The following is a 12,133-nucleotide window of genomic DNA, read 5'->3' as shown; positions in this document are numbered from 1 at the left end:
GGATGGTGGTGTGCTCCAGGGTTTGTCCATGTGCTAAACTCCCCTTTCCCTGTAAAGGAGTCGGCAAGCACCTAAGGCAAGTTGTTTCTGATGTCTCCCTGGGAAAACTGTCGTGGTCATGGGATGAACCAGTGACCCAGAGGACATGGGTGATACTGTAATGCAGTTGTCTCTGTTCAGTCTAGCCAGAGAGACCTGCTATTTGGTTTGTGTACACACAGGAAAATTGAGGCAGAAGTAGGAGCTGATCAACCAGTTATTTATGCATTTTCTGGAATTTCAAAGTAGTATTGCAAGTTTGCAGAAAAGAAATAAAACTCCCTGTAATTCCATGTAACATGAGTCACTGCTGGCTGCTGACTACTGAGAGGAATCAAGCCAGTCATTTCTAGGCTACACAGAAACACAAACCCAAATTTCTTTCTTCTAGTTTCATACTATGGATAGTTTGTGCTTGTCTTCTGTCAAAAGGCTGCAGGAAAACTTTGCCAAAGCTCTTGTTAAATGAGCCCCTGCATAGGCAGTCATTCACCTCCAGGTCCAATTCTTCATGTGTCATGGAATCCAGCAACTCCACATGGGATCTTAATAAAACATTTCAGGAAAGCTCCAGGGACATATAAGCATTAAAGGCTCTTAACAGCACCATAATTAAAAACAAATTAACAGGAAATCTGAAATTGCCTTTAGAATTGTTCCTGTCTTATGTCACATCTCATAAATCTCAAATTACCTTTGAAATCTGACTTGGTGTTTCAGAACAGCTGCAAGATCCACAAACCACTACTAAGTAGTTAAAAAGCTACAAAATTTTCTTCCTTAGCACTAGGACCAGAGGATATCTTTCACAGTCTGCATGTCTTTAACACTTTTAAACCCCTTTATTTACTTCAGAGGAAAGGAACACCACAAGAGAGAGATCGATCACTAGCTACAATTCTATTTGCAGTGAATATTTCTCCAGCATGACTGTTGAGTTTTGATGAACTTGAAACCAATTAATCCTTTTTAGCCAAATCATCCTTCCTGTCACAGGAATAATTGGGTAGTTTCTGCATGCTCAGTTAGCCAGATATTTATTACAACACCTAAATAATGAATGAAAATTAAAATTTATTCCAAAAGAGTATGGATTGAACTTCTCAGCATTTTAGAACAGGCTATACTTAAAGATTGAAATAATTCCTTATTATATTAATACAGTTTTTTAAATAAAGCTCAGCCAGAGGAACTATATAAAATTTGGATTCCATAGAGAACATGAAATTTGCTTCAAAATCAATTATAAAATTATAGGTAAACGCTGATGAAACTATAGGTATATATTGTATGATCACTAGTTTAAAAGAGATGACAGAATCTGAGTTTGCAGGAAAAGGAAATTTAAGTTCAGTATGTCAAGACAGCTATGATTTCATTAAAAGTCTGATGCTATTGGATGTTTTATTAAAAGCTCAAATGCTATGGGAAAGTAATTAGTTGATGTTTTCAACATTTATTTAAAACCAATGCAATTGTCCAGGCTGTGTCAGGTTCGTCTATAGCTACCAGAGTGCAAAGATAAGACCACTAAACCATGGTCAAATCAAATGTGCTTTATTTTTCAAATACACTATTATACCTTAACCTATTACACCTGACTATTTTAAAATTTACAAACTTACAGACCTGCCAGATGGTGCCGGCTCACTGAGCAGGAGAAGGAGATGCAGCATGGTGCCTGGACCATTAGAGTCAATACATACCGCACTTCCAGGGCACCCCCTTAAGACACACATGTATTCCTTCTCAACCCCCACCTGTCCAGCCCAGCTCCTTTACACTCCTCTCAGGGACTGCAAAAAACGGTTAGCAGCATCACTCACACCTCGTGTGGCCAGCGTATGAACAGGCTGAGTGCCAGCTTGTTATTTGTCCCTCTTTAACAGTGATTTCAACACCAGGCCCTGTTTTTGTAACATCTTACCCAGCTACTCATGCTCCTTGGGCTCTGCTTCAAGGTCTTGTAAATACCAGGCAGTTCCAAATGTTTTTCTGCTTTTTTATCCAAGTCCCTCCTTGTTATCTGCCTAGACAAGAACAAACAGCCGCATACTTTCTCACTGCAAACTGGCTAAGAATTGTTGCTTAAGCTAATCCACTACTTTGCAATTTGAGTGAACAATAGTTTAACTATATATATATATGTGTGTATGTGCGTGTATATATGTATATAATTTGTCTATATCATGTCCCACAACGGACCATTATTTATCACCTCTGATACACCAGCCTCCCCGCGCAGTTGCAGAGAAAAGCTTGAAAATGTTTCCAAAGCATATTCTGGAGACTCCAAACCTGCAGGGAAATAAAAGAGCTTCAAGACAATAGACTTCAAAATTCCAAGTCTTTGTGAACTTGTCTTACTGGTTTTTTCGCTGCTGACAATCCTGCTTCCTTCAAAAAAATTAATCATTTGCATTGTCAAAGAACAGAAGAAAATATAGCTTGTCATTTTTGTCAGTTTAGCAGATTTTTATTATTGCTAATAGTGCAATTTCTTTTATTATATTAGTTAGACTACAAAGTTTTTCAGCAAATTTTGGGTCATTTTTCCCCCTACATTGTAACGTTTTTGTTTAATCTGCAAAGCCATTATCGACTACACTGAATCATGTAAATCCCACCCATTTGGGTTTTTTTTCCCCCCTGCCAAACTTACGTGCATGAAATTAATTTCTGCTTTCTGCCAGGCTATGTTGACACAGGTCAGTGTTTCATTGGCTCAGTTACCTAAGGGAAGCCCAAAGGAATCGGACTGTCCTCACAGCACAGCATCGCATGGGGCAGGACAGCAGGCAACTCAGACAAAGGGAATGGGAAAGTGTCTGACAAAATCCATCCAGGACACCAATAGAAGAGGGATTCTTTTTTGTTCGGAAGTTTAGTTCCTGAGATGTCCAGGTGAGGCCACTGTGGTGCTATTATCCCGATTTCCAGAAAGGAATTTAATTTTGTTACCTCAGAGTCTCCACAACTGCATACGTGCTCAATAGCCTGTTTTTCTGTTGGAGAACAAAGAAAAGGAAATTATTTTTTTTTCTTCATGCAGCGGATATGGTACTTGCACAGGCAGGAGGGGAGCCAGACAATGGAAGCTGCAGATGTAGAATTTCTTTTTTGAATCCCCTTTGGTCTTGCTGCTGCTGCCCTGCCAGGCAATGGAGATACAGCAATGCAATAGCAAGTAATACTAAGAACCTAAAGCAGAGTGAGCATTTTTGCGTAATAGAAAGCCCTGGGTGAAGCTTTCCAACAGGTCTGAACCAGACTGTGCAGGGCTATATCACAGGCTTAGTTTCAAATAGGTGGCGTGATGCAAAACCAGGGAAGTGTACAGAGCTCTTTGGCTGAGTCATGCTGTTAGGAAATGGAGATTTCTGTGGTGAGAGGCAGGACCAGGCTCTGCCAAGTCCCTGGGCAATGAACTCTAATGCATTTTGGATACAGGGACGACGTTCTCATCCAAAAATATCTCCAGAGGGGAGACTGTGGCTACAGGGAGGCTGCGCTTCCTTTATGTTTTATTTTTGTTTGTTACTAAAAGTGACCTCCCAAAGAAAGAGCTCTGAAGCAACCACAGGGACATGGGCACATGTGTGAGCCCAGCCACAGGGAGGGATATTGGGGCAGAGCTGAGGCAGGTTTGTCCTTCCAGAAATAAAATTAAAGGAAGGAAAATGCCTGACTTTGTAAATGCTCTCTAAAAGGCTTTTTTCTTGCCCCAGTGTTTGCCACTGGAGAAAAGATTGTGTTATTCAAATAATTTAGGCTCTATGATAATAGGTGTGTTTTTAACACCAGCTGAGCAGATGACCTACAGTCATGGCTTGTGAGAGGCTCTCGTTTTCACTTCTCCACCAGCTTGGGCTGGAAAGTCACAATTTAACCTTAGGTTCTCCTGTCATGCAAGGCGAAATCTATCTTGAGCTTAGCCTGTCACTGGGTTTCCTCTCCCCAGTGAGCAGCTTCTCTACCTACAGCAGCAGGGTTATCTCTGCCACTCTGGGCAGTGTGTTATGATGATGATTAACAGGAACACCGAGTCAGCACTTATGGCTGTGATACAATTAAATACAATGTTTGTCTGTAAACTGACAAATATTGGCAGGCAATGCTTGCGAGGGAGGGATCTGCGAGTCTCAGACTGCCAACCTGCTCTAACCAAACAGCTATAACTAGCCTCAGCCATTTTCAGGCATAACCAGGCACTCCCAGGGATGCTGTATTTCAGCCTCAGGACCAGTTGGTTTTGCGTCGCAGACCTGTTAAGGTGCACATTTTAACCATGTGGCTCACTTATCTCACCACCATCTTGCATTTCTCACTGGTCCTGGCTCGCTCCTCTCCTGTTGTAGGACCCTGATCACCAGATATGACTGAAGGGATGACACCTCTTTCTCCTCTCCTAAAGAGCAGGTGCAGTTCCATGAGGGACCCAAAACTGAAGAGACTGAGTGGTGCTTGGCAGTAAGGAGGATCTGTGGGGGCTGACTCCAAAGAGGTTGCTGGAATGCCCTTACTCCCATCTGCAGCTTTGTGCACAGTCCTTTAGCATCTGAGCTAACACAGAAGTTTAAGGTGAGGTTTTGGGAAATGAAGTGATGAAGAGAGAGTACATCCATCACCAAATCTCTCAGGCAGCAGAAAAGCATATTCACCACAGAGCCACTGGAGAGGAAAAGCCCTGAAAGTCTTGTAATATTTGCTACAATTTTCACCTAGTTTAAACAGTGCCTGAAGTTTTTGTGTATTCTTTTTAGATTCCCTTTGATTTTAAACTCACTGCGTATTCCTTTAGCAATACAATTTCCTTTCATCAGCAGAGCTAGCTTCAGCTGTTGTCGATTATTAATATACCTCACTGCTTCCTTCCTCTCCTATCAGTCCTTCTATCCTGGAGTTAAATGTCATTTATAGCTATTTGACTGTTAGTCCCCCTGTACCCCAAAATAGCCTAGAAAGACAGTAAAATTCACAGGGAGAGGGACATTAAGTGGCTGCATTTTCTGCAGCACAAAAGAATCAGACCCCCAAAATCTGTCTGATAGATATGAAAGTAGCACAGTACATTTAGGACAGAGTAATTTGGGCAGAACTGCGTGGTATGACTTCTCACACTTGACAACGTGGGTAGCAAGCAATTATCCAAGTGGGCCCAGATACCACAGGAAAAGGTCATTGCTGCAGTGAAGGTGGTACCCTTTCTGAAAGAAAAAAAAAAAAAAGGCCTATCCTCATTACAAATGGGATATTAAATCTAGCACTTTCTATGAGATGATTATTACTCTTTTTTTCTTTTTCTTTTTTTTTTTTGACTAAACATTAAACACAGACTCACATGAGAAGTATACCAGCATTTTTCCAGTGTGCAAAGTTTTCCTGTGGACTGGTAACTGCTTCAGTGAAATCAGGAACATGAAAATAAAACTGATTGTGAAAATGTCCTTTAAATCTGAATCAAAATGATGGCTTATTTGTTTGCTTGCTTTCTTCTATAGCTTGCTTGTTTGTTATTTGAAGTCACTCTTGTTAATTGTCCTGCTGTTATGGTATGTACCAGATAGCCAGGAAAGCTGACATGGTGAAGTTATATACAGCATCCTTGTGACCTTTTTGCAGTGAAGATACATATCTGTCCAATAAAGCCCAGGCCAAATGACAGTGACAGCTGCCTCGTGGCATTCAGTTTGAATTAAACAGGTTTGCTCATAAGTCAGGAGCAAGTATTTTATTACAGACTGTGCACCAAGACCAACATAAGCTCCCAAAAGTGAAACTTTCCCTCAGCAACTATGGAAACTACCCCGATGGACTGAGATGCACTTCACAGGCTCCTCCTTATCTCCTTGCTTTGACTTTCCTGCCTCCTGCAAGCGGTCATCCTCTGTTCGTGTTTGCATGTTGGCGTAGCACTTACAAGGGAAGAAAACCTCACTTCATCTCTCAGAAGGGATACGGGTTGTTATGGGATCAGAGCACTCAAAGAACGAGGGGGGAAGCAGCATGGTTTTTCTGAGGAAAGGTCCAAAGTTGCCTGCGTGGGAAGATGCCCTTCTCTCAGGAAAAGAGCCCAAGTCACTGCTGAAACGGGGATTGCGTTATGTCAGTTTGAGCCTCATAATGAAAGGGATGACCAGCACGCCTGACTTCTTGTGGGGACTGCCTGAAGTGCAGAAACTGAACCTTTCACGCAACCAGCTGGTGGTGATTCCTCCTTCAGTGGGGAAACTGGACAGGCTGGTAGTGCTGAACTTGGGTGGCAACTGCCTCAAGTGTCTGCCTAAAGAGATTGGGCTGCTGAGGAACCTGAAAGTCTTGTTTGTCAATATGAATTGCCTGACAGAAGTGCCTGCAGAGCTCAGCTTGTGCAGGAAACTGGAAGTTTTGAGCCTCTCTCACAACAGCATCTCGCAACTGCCTTTTAGCTTCACTGACTTGACAAGTTTGAGGAAACTGAACCTCAGTAACAATCGCTTTGCGCAAATTCCCCTCTGTGTTTTTGCACTGAGGAGCTTAGACTTCTTGCACCTAGGGTCCAATAAGCTTGAAAACATCGCAGAGAGTGTCCAGTATCTGGTCAATCTGCAAATCTTTATAATAGAGAATAATAATATACGCACCTTGCCACGGTCTCTCTGCTTCATCACCACCCTGGAGTTATTAAACGTCGATTACAATGCCATACAGACTCTCCCAGATGACCTTTACCTGTTGCACCGACTGCCACGCATCGCATGGAACCCGATGGACAAAGGTCTCCACATTGCCCACAACCCCTTATCCCGGCCCCTGCCGGAGGTCATTGAGGGGGGACTGGACGTCCTCTTCAACTACCTCAGAGAGAAAAAGGAGCACAACTGAGTTTGGGATTAAGCAAGTCAACAAGACTCAGTCATACCAGAGCACTTCCCTGCACAGGCATTTCCACTTCATAATACTTGGATTTCAAAGTCTGTGGATGGCTTTAGTAACAGTTGGAGGAAAGCAAGTAAATTATGATAGTCTTAATTAACTGTGTGAAGAGTAAACTTTCTAAAAATATCCACCTCTGTAACCTTCAGTGTTGGTGTGTTTGGGTTTCTCTAGGGTAAAAAACCAACAACAAGCCTGTGATAAAATGTTTGCTCTTCATTTGACAGAAACAAATTAAGGCAGACTGCTAAAAGTACAGAAACTTGTATTTGCCAGCTACTAGGCTGGAGGAATATTAATATAGATTGGATTTACTATATGTGATTGCAGTTGCACTTTAACTCCTGCTCACTTCTTCATACGCAGATAAAGCACTACATAAACAAACACTGCTATCTAAGTGAATCTCAAGGAAAATGTTTAATTTACTTTCAGCAGTGAGTATATGCTGAGCTATATTAGCCCACAGACAGTATATTACTGGCCAGTTCAATACTATTTGTTGTTTACCCCACAGCTGTGTGCTGACCTTTATAAACTACAGGTGAAGATCGTCATCAATGAGGCAATTTCCTAGTTCTTTGGAAGAAGAACCCAAAATTCCCCAAAGCTCTTAGTCCTCCTCCTGAGATATGCATCCTTTCCTGCAGAGCCTTTTGGGATGCCTGCAGCGGTGTGTCACAGCAGCTGGGAGCAGTGTACAGTGAAGTAAAGAAACAAGGGTCGCTCCTTATTCCATCAAACAAAGGTTGTCAGATGAAGTTGCTCATTACTAGATGACTAACTGCACTCCATTCTCTTTCCTGCATCCCTGCAATCAGAGCTGTGGAGTAGCTTTACTCAGGAGTCTGTATGTATCCTAAAGGTGATATATTTCTTTCAGGAAAAACAGCATCAAACCAATCATCGGCTTAAGTAAGAGCTTCAAAACCAAATACTTATTTCTTAGGTTTTTAGCATCAGGCAGTAGCATAAAAGTCATGTCTTCTGTGGTTTCTCATATTGATCTTCTGTGAATGTCCTTCATCAAAGTTTTATCTGGTAATAAAAAGGCAGTATGAAAGAGCTGTTAACAATTTATGCAACATTTTTTTTTCCTCGCACCAGTGTAAAACAGAAGCAACTCTGTTGAAATCGCTTGATATAAATGTTTGTAATGGCAGTGTAAGAGAGGAATGAGCCTGTAATTCTTGAGCTAATTAAGACTATTCAAAGCCACTTTAAAAGTACTTTCTATCCTATGTCAAGTCTCAGGAACCAATGATTACTTTCTAAAACACAATTTGCTCAAAATTATAGAAGGCTGTAGAAGACTGATTCTGCTTCTAGTGAAGTTAATGGGCAGTCCATGGTTGAGGGAAAAATGCTTTAGCAGAGGTAGCAGCAGTCTGATAACAGCAGACAATTATGTAATTCATAGGTACATGCAAACAAGTGCAGCACCTTTGGCCATGCCGACATTGTCAGCACAGTACAGAATGTAACAGTGAAGAATCAGTGCTCAGAAAGTATTCCACTTTGGGGCTATCTACCTTGATATTTCACTATGTTGGGTGGTTTTGTTTAATGTTTGTTATCTTAATAAAGAATTTCAGTGTTCAGGAACCACAGCTTCTGACTGTGCTGTCAGGGACAAATCTTATGTTTCTAGCAAATGAGAAACCTTTTTGAAGGGCACTTTCTCTTGAGCATCAAGCAAACAAATAAACAAAGCAAAGTTATTTAGTGATTTTTTAGCATAATATGTTTTTCAAATGCAAGATATTTTATATCTAGCCTTACACATTATTATTTCACCCATGCGATGGGATTTATAGCAAATATACAAGTTTTTTAATGAACACCATGCCTAACAAATTAATATGTGATTCAATTAGTGACAAGAAATAAAGCTGCAATTATTTATAGAAATACCAACAGATAATTCTTGAAGGGGATTAGGCACAGATTATTAACTTTTCTAAATGTCTGTTTCATATCCCTGAGTCTGGCATTCATGTAAACACTGCAGCCCTGCAATAGTGCTTTGCAGGAAAATTAGATGCCTATCGCATTAATCACCTGGAAAGATTTTCCACGTATCAGTATCCAGGATTATATGACACCAGATAGCCTCCAGTGTGATGTGACTTGAAGAGGTATGCACAGTAATTTACATGGAATATGTGAGACTGGACTCTGTATGTCTATTAGGATCCATCTGCAGTAGGTCAAAAACAGTACACAATTCAAGACAATGGTCCCCAGACAGAGGATTAAAAGGCAAATTTAACATAATCAAATGTATCTGGAAAATCAGTTCTAATGTGAAGTGCAGTACCAATAATTTAAAATTCAGTTATTCAATTGAATAATAATAACCTTTTACTCAAGCTAATAAAACTTTCTAAGCATACAAAACACATAAATGTCTCTGCCTTTTTAGGCAGAATAATAAAGCTCATTGAATAAGTGGTACTTTAATGTATAATTCAGATTTTACCATTAAGAAGATAATTTCTACTGAACTGCTTTATCCTTTCTTTCATTCCTAAATCAAGACCCTTAAAAATAGCTTTCTCAGAGATACAGTAAATGATCTCACATGACTAAAGGTAGTGTTCTGAATCCTTCCTGTAAAAAGAAAAGACTGTATGTCACAGTTAATTTATAGAAATATGCATGAGAGGCAGATGAAGATGTATGTAATGGCATCTGACAGGGAGACAGATAGACAAAGCAAGCAAGAGGCACTGGAGGGAGGTAGCAAGCACGACGTCACACTCTGGCCCTAGTTTTGAGCAGGGCATTAGTAAAGAATTGGTGGATCTCAGTGTTATCATCTGATATTAGCTGTACAGATGATGGAAAAGAAAAAAAGAAGCTGGAACACTGCAGAGACTGTAGTCATATCTGATGATATATGACAACAATACCTCTTCTATGTGTATATTACATTATACCATCTTGAGTTATAAACTTTCAGAGAACTAGATGCCAAATGTTACACTTGTTCCTAGCATCCACTGAAGTTTTCAGTTTTCTCACCCTGAGCCTTACAGCAGCATGGCTTTTGATGAACCTTTCATTTTTGTTATTATTGGTGGTGGTGTTTTCCAAAGGAATTAAAAAATTATGGAAAAGGATACTCTCTTGTGAGGGTGATTTTCTATGGCTATCAGTCAGAGAAGCTCTCAAAGAGTTTAGAAAAAATCTTGATATGGAGAAAACAAAGGACGAATCACAAGAACAATGTAGAAAGAACATAGTCGGGGTCAAATGGTTGGGACAAACCTAATATATAAAGGGGCTATACAATTTGCTCCCCAGGTATCACTGAATATATCGGTGGTACATTTGGTGAAGTGAACAGTTTCCATCTGTTTTTATTTTAAATCAAAGAGAGAGATGCATTCTGTGAAAAGTTTGAAGTCTAGATAATAAGCAAAAATTATGAAAACTGGAAGGTTTTAGGCTCTTGGCTTAGCCAAAGTTAGTGACTAACCTTTGACTGAAAGGAAGACATTTGTTTGGAGTGTTGTTGTAATGAATAAAGGGAACTTAAAGCTGAAATGTATTCTGCCTACTACTCTAGGGCTACTGGCCAAGCCTGCCACATGGGCAAACTTGCTCATGTTTCTTGTGACTGGTGACTTCCCAAAATCCATTGCAATATTGCAGCAGCCCCACTGGGGCACTGATAGGCGTGAAATCTGGCCAGGAACTCCAGGCTGTTACATGTGCAAAGCAGAAAGACCAAATTCTAAGATGAACTGGAGTGACATTTCAAAACAGATTTTTTCGAATTTCAGCTGAAAGCTCTTGAAATTCACGTCAAAGGTTTTATGATTATTATTTTTGTTGAAAAATGTCAACTTTTTTTTCAACTTGCCAGTATTTTCTCTATACTTTCCCCGTTTTCATCAAAATACCTCTTTTTTTTTTTCCAAACTCCAGAAAAGGTTCTATGCATTTTTTTATAAGAATATGCATTCTGCAGTTTAAACTTTCTAGGATATAAATGAATTTGTTTACTATTACTACACTGTAGCTTCAGTAAACCATATCTTTCAGTCAATATTTTTAAGAACTTTACGGTCATCACTTGTGAAGGAGAATGCATCTGAAAAGCATTATGTTGTTCTGGAGAGTTTTGAATACATTCCTTTCTTCACTAGGGCAGCAGATTACTTGAAAAAAAAAATCACAGCATATAATTTCAGCAATTAGAAATATCATTGTATATCAGCATATTCCTTAAACAAAGGAAAAAGGAAGCCTCAAAGGTCTTCACCACATGAGAGAACAACAAAGGTAAATAAAGAAAGACAAAGAAAGCAAGCAAAGAAAATGAACTAACCATGTGGTCAGTATAGTTTCATCAAATTCCAAGGGTGAATTTACTGCAGAACCTTCATACAGCAGTTCTTGAGTGATTCAAAGTGTTTCAGACTGGCTTGCACACAGTAAATATAATTTATATGTATGAAAATAATGATATAAAAATAATATATAATGGTTTCTAAATTATTAAGAAAACATACACATTGTTATGTCACATGTGCTTCTGCAGTCCACACATGCAGGAGTTGAAATCCTGAAAAAGTTACAGCCAGAGAAAAACTTCTGCAGACTGTAAAAAGGCCTGCATTTATAAGAGAATATACAAATTTATGATTTCATATACTTGAAAGAAATCTAAAAACCTCAATGGATGGTGCTTTTGAATTCCTTGTAGATTAGTTTTTCTGAGTGTTTTGTAGTGTTAGATATCACAAAGTTCATTGGGATTTTCATTGAGCAATGTGGGTGTTAAAATAAGGAAGAGTTCAAATTTGGTCCTTTTCTATTGATCCGTGATCATGCAAGCAGATCTATTCATTTTCTGTTCATCACTAAAAGCTTAGTAGCTCTTTCAGTGAATTATTTTAGATCCAGTTTTTAGCTGACCAAAAAAGATAAGAAGATAAATTCTACACAGCCTGATCTGTCCAAGATGTATAGATCTGACAGCAAACTGAATACTTTTGGAGTTCAGTTTGGCTCAGATGTTTGTAGAAGTCTCAAATGGAGAACTTTGGAGAATTTTTACACCCAATTGTCTGGGTTACTCCATAGAGACAAGGGTTGAAACACAGCTCATTCAAAATTTAGTTTAACTTCAGAAGAACTTTGGTAGTTGGTTCTTTATCATCAGCTG

General features: G+C 39.6%; 1 protein-coding gene across 1 annotated transcript; it reads left to right on the top strand.

Annotated features, from left to right (window-relative positions):
* Positions 1-5,797: 5,797 nt before the first annotated feature.
* Positions 5,798-9,232, top strand: LRRC30 (leucine rich repeat containing 30). The gene has a single exon (XM_069853093.1). The coding sequence runs from the start codon at positions 6,007-6,009 to the stop codon at positions 6,901-6,903; it is 897 nt and encodes a 298-aa protein (XP_069709194.1). The 5' UTR covers positions 5,798-6,006; the 3' UTR covers positions 6,904-9,232.
* Positions 9,233-12,133: the final 2,901 nt, after the last annotated feature.

The sequence above is a fragment of the Phaenicophaeus curvirostris genome, chromosome 3 (assembly GCF_032191515.1).
Source record: "Phaenicophaeus curvirostris isolate KB17595 chromosome 3, BPBGC_Pcur_1.0, whole genome shotgun sequence".
NCBI lineage: Eukaryota > Metazoa > Chordata > Aves > Cuculiformes > Cuculidae > Phaenicophaeus > Phaenicophaeus curvirostris.
The sequence above is the reverse complement of the archived record's forward strand: the minus strand, read 5'-3'. Positions and strand labels throughout refer to the sequence as shown.

Excerpts from the sequence above, each read along its gene's own strand:
- LRRC30 (XM_069853093.1), top strand. The coding sequence starts at position 6,007 with ATGGGATCAGAGCACTCAAAGAACGAGGGGGGAAGCAGCATGGTTTTT.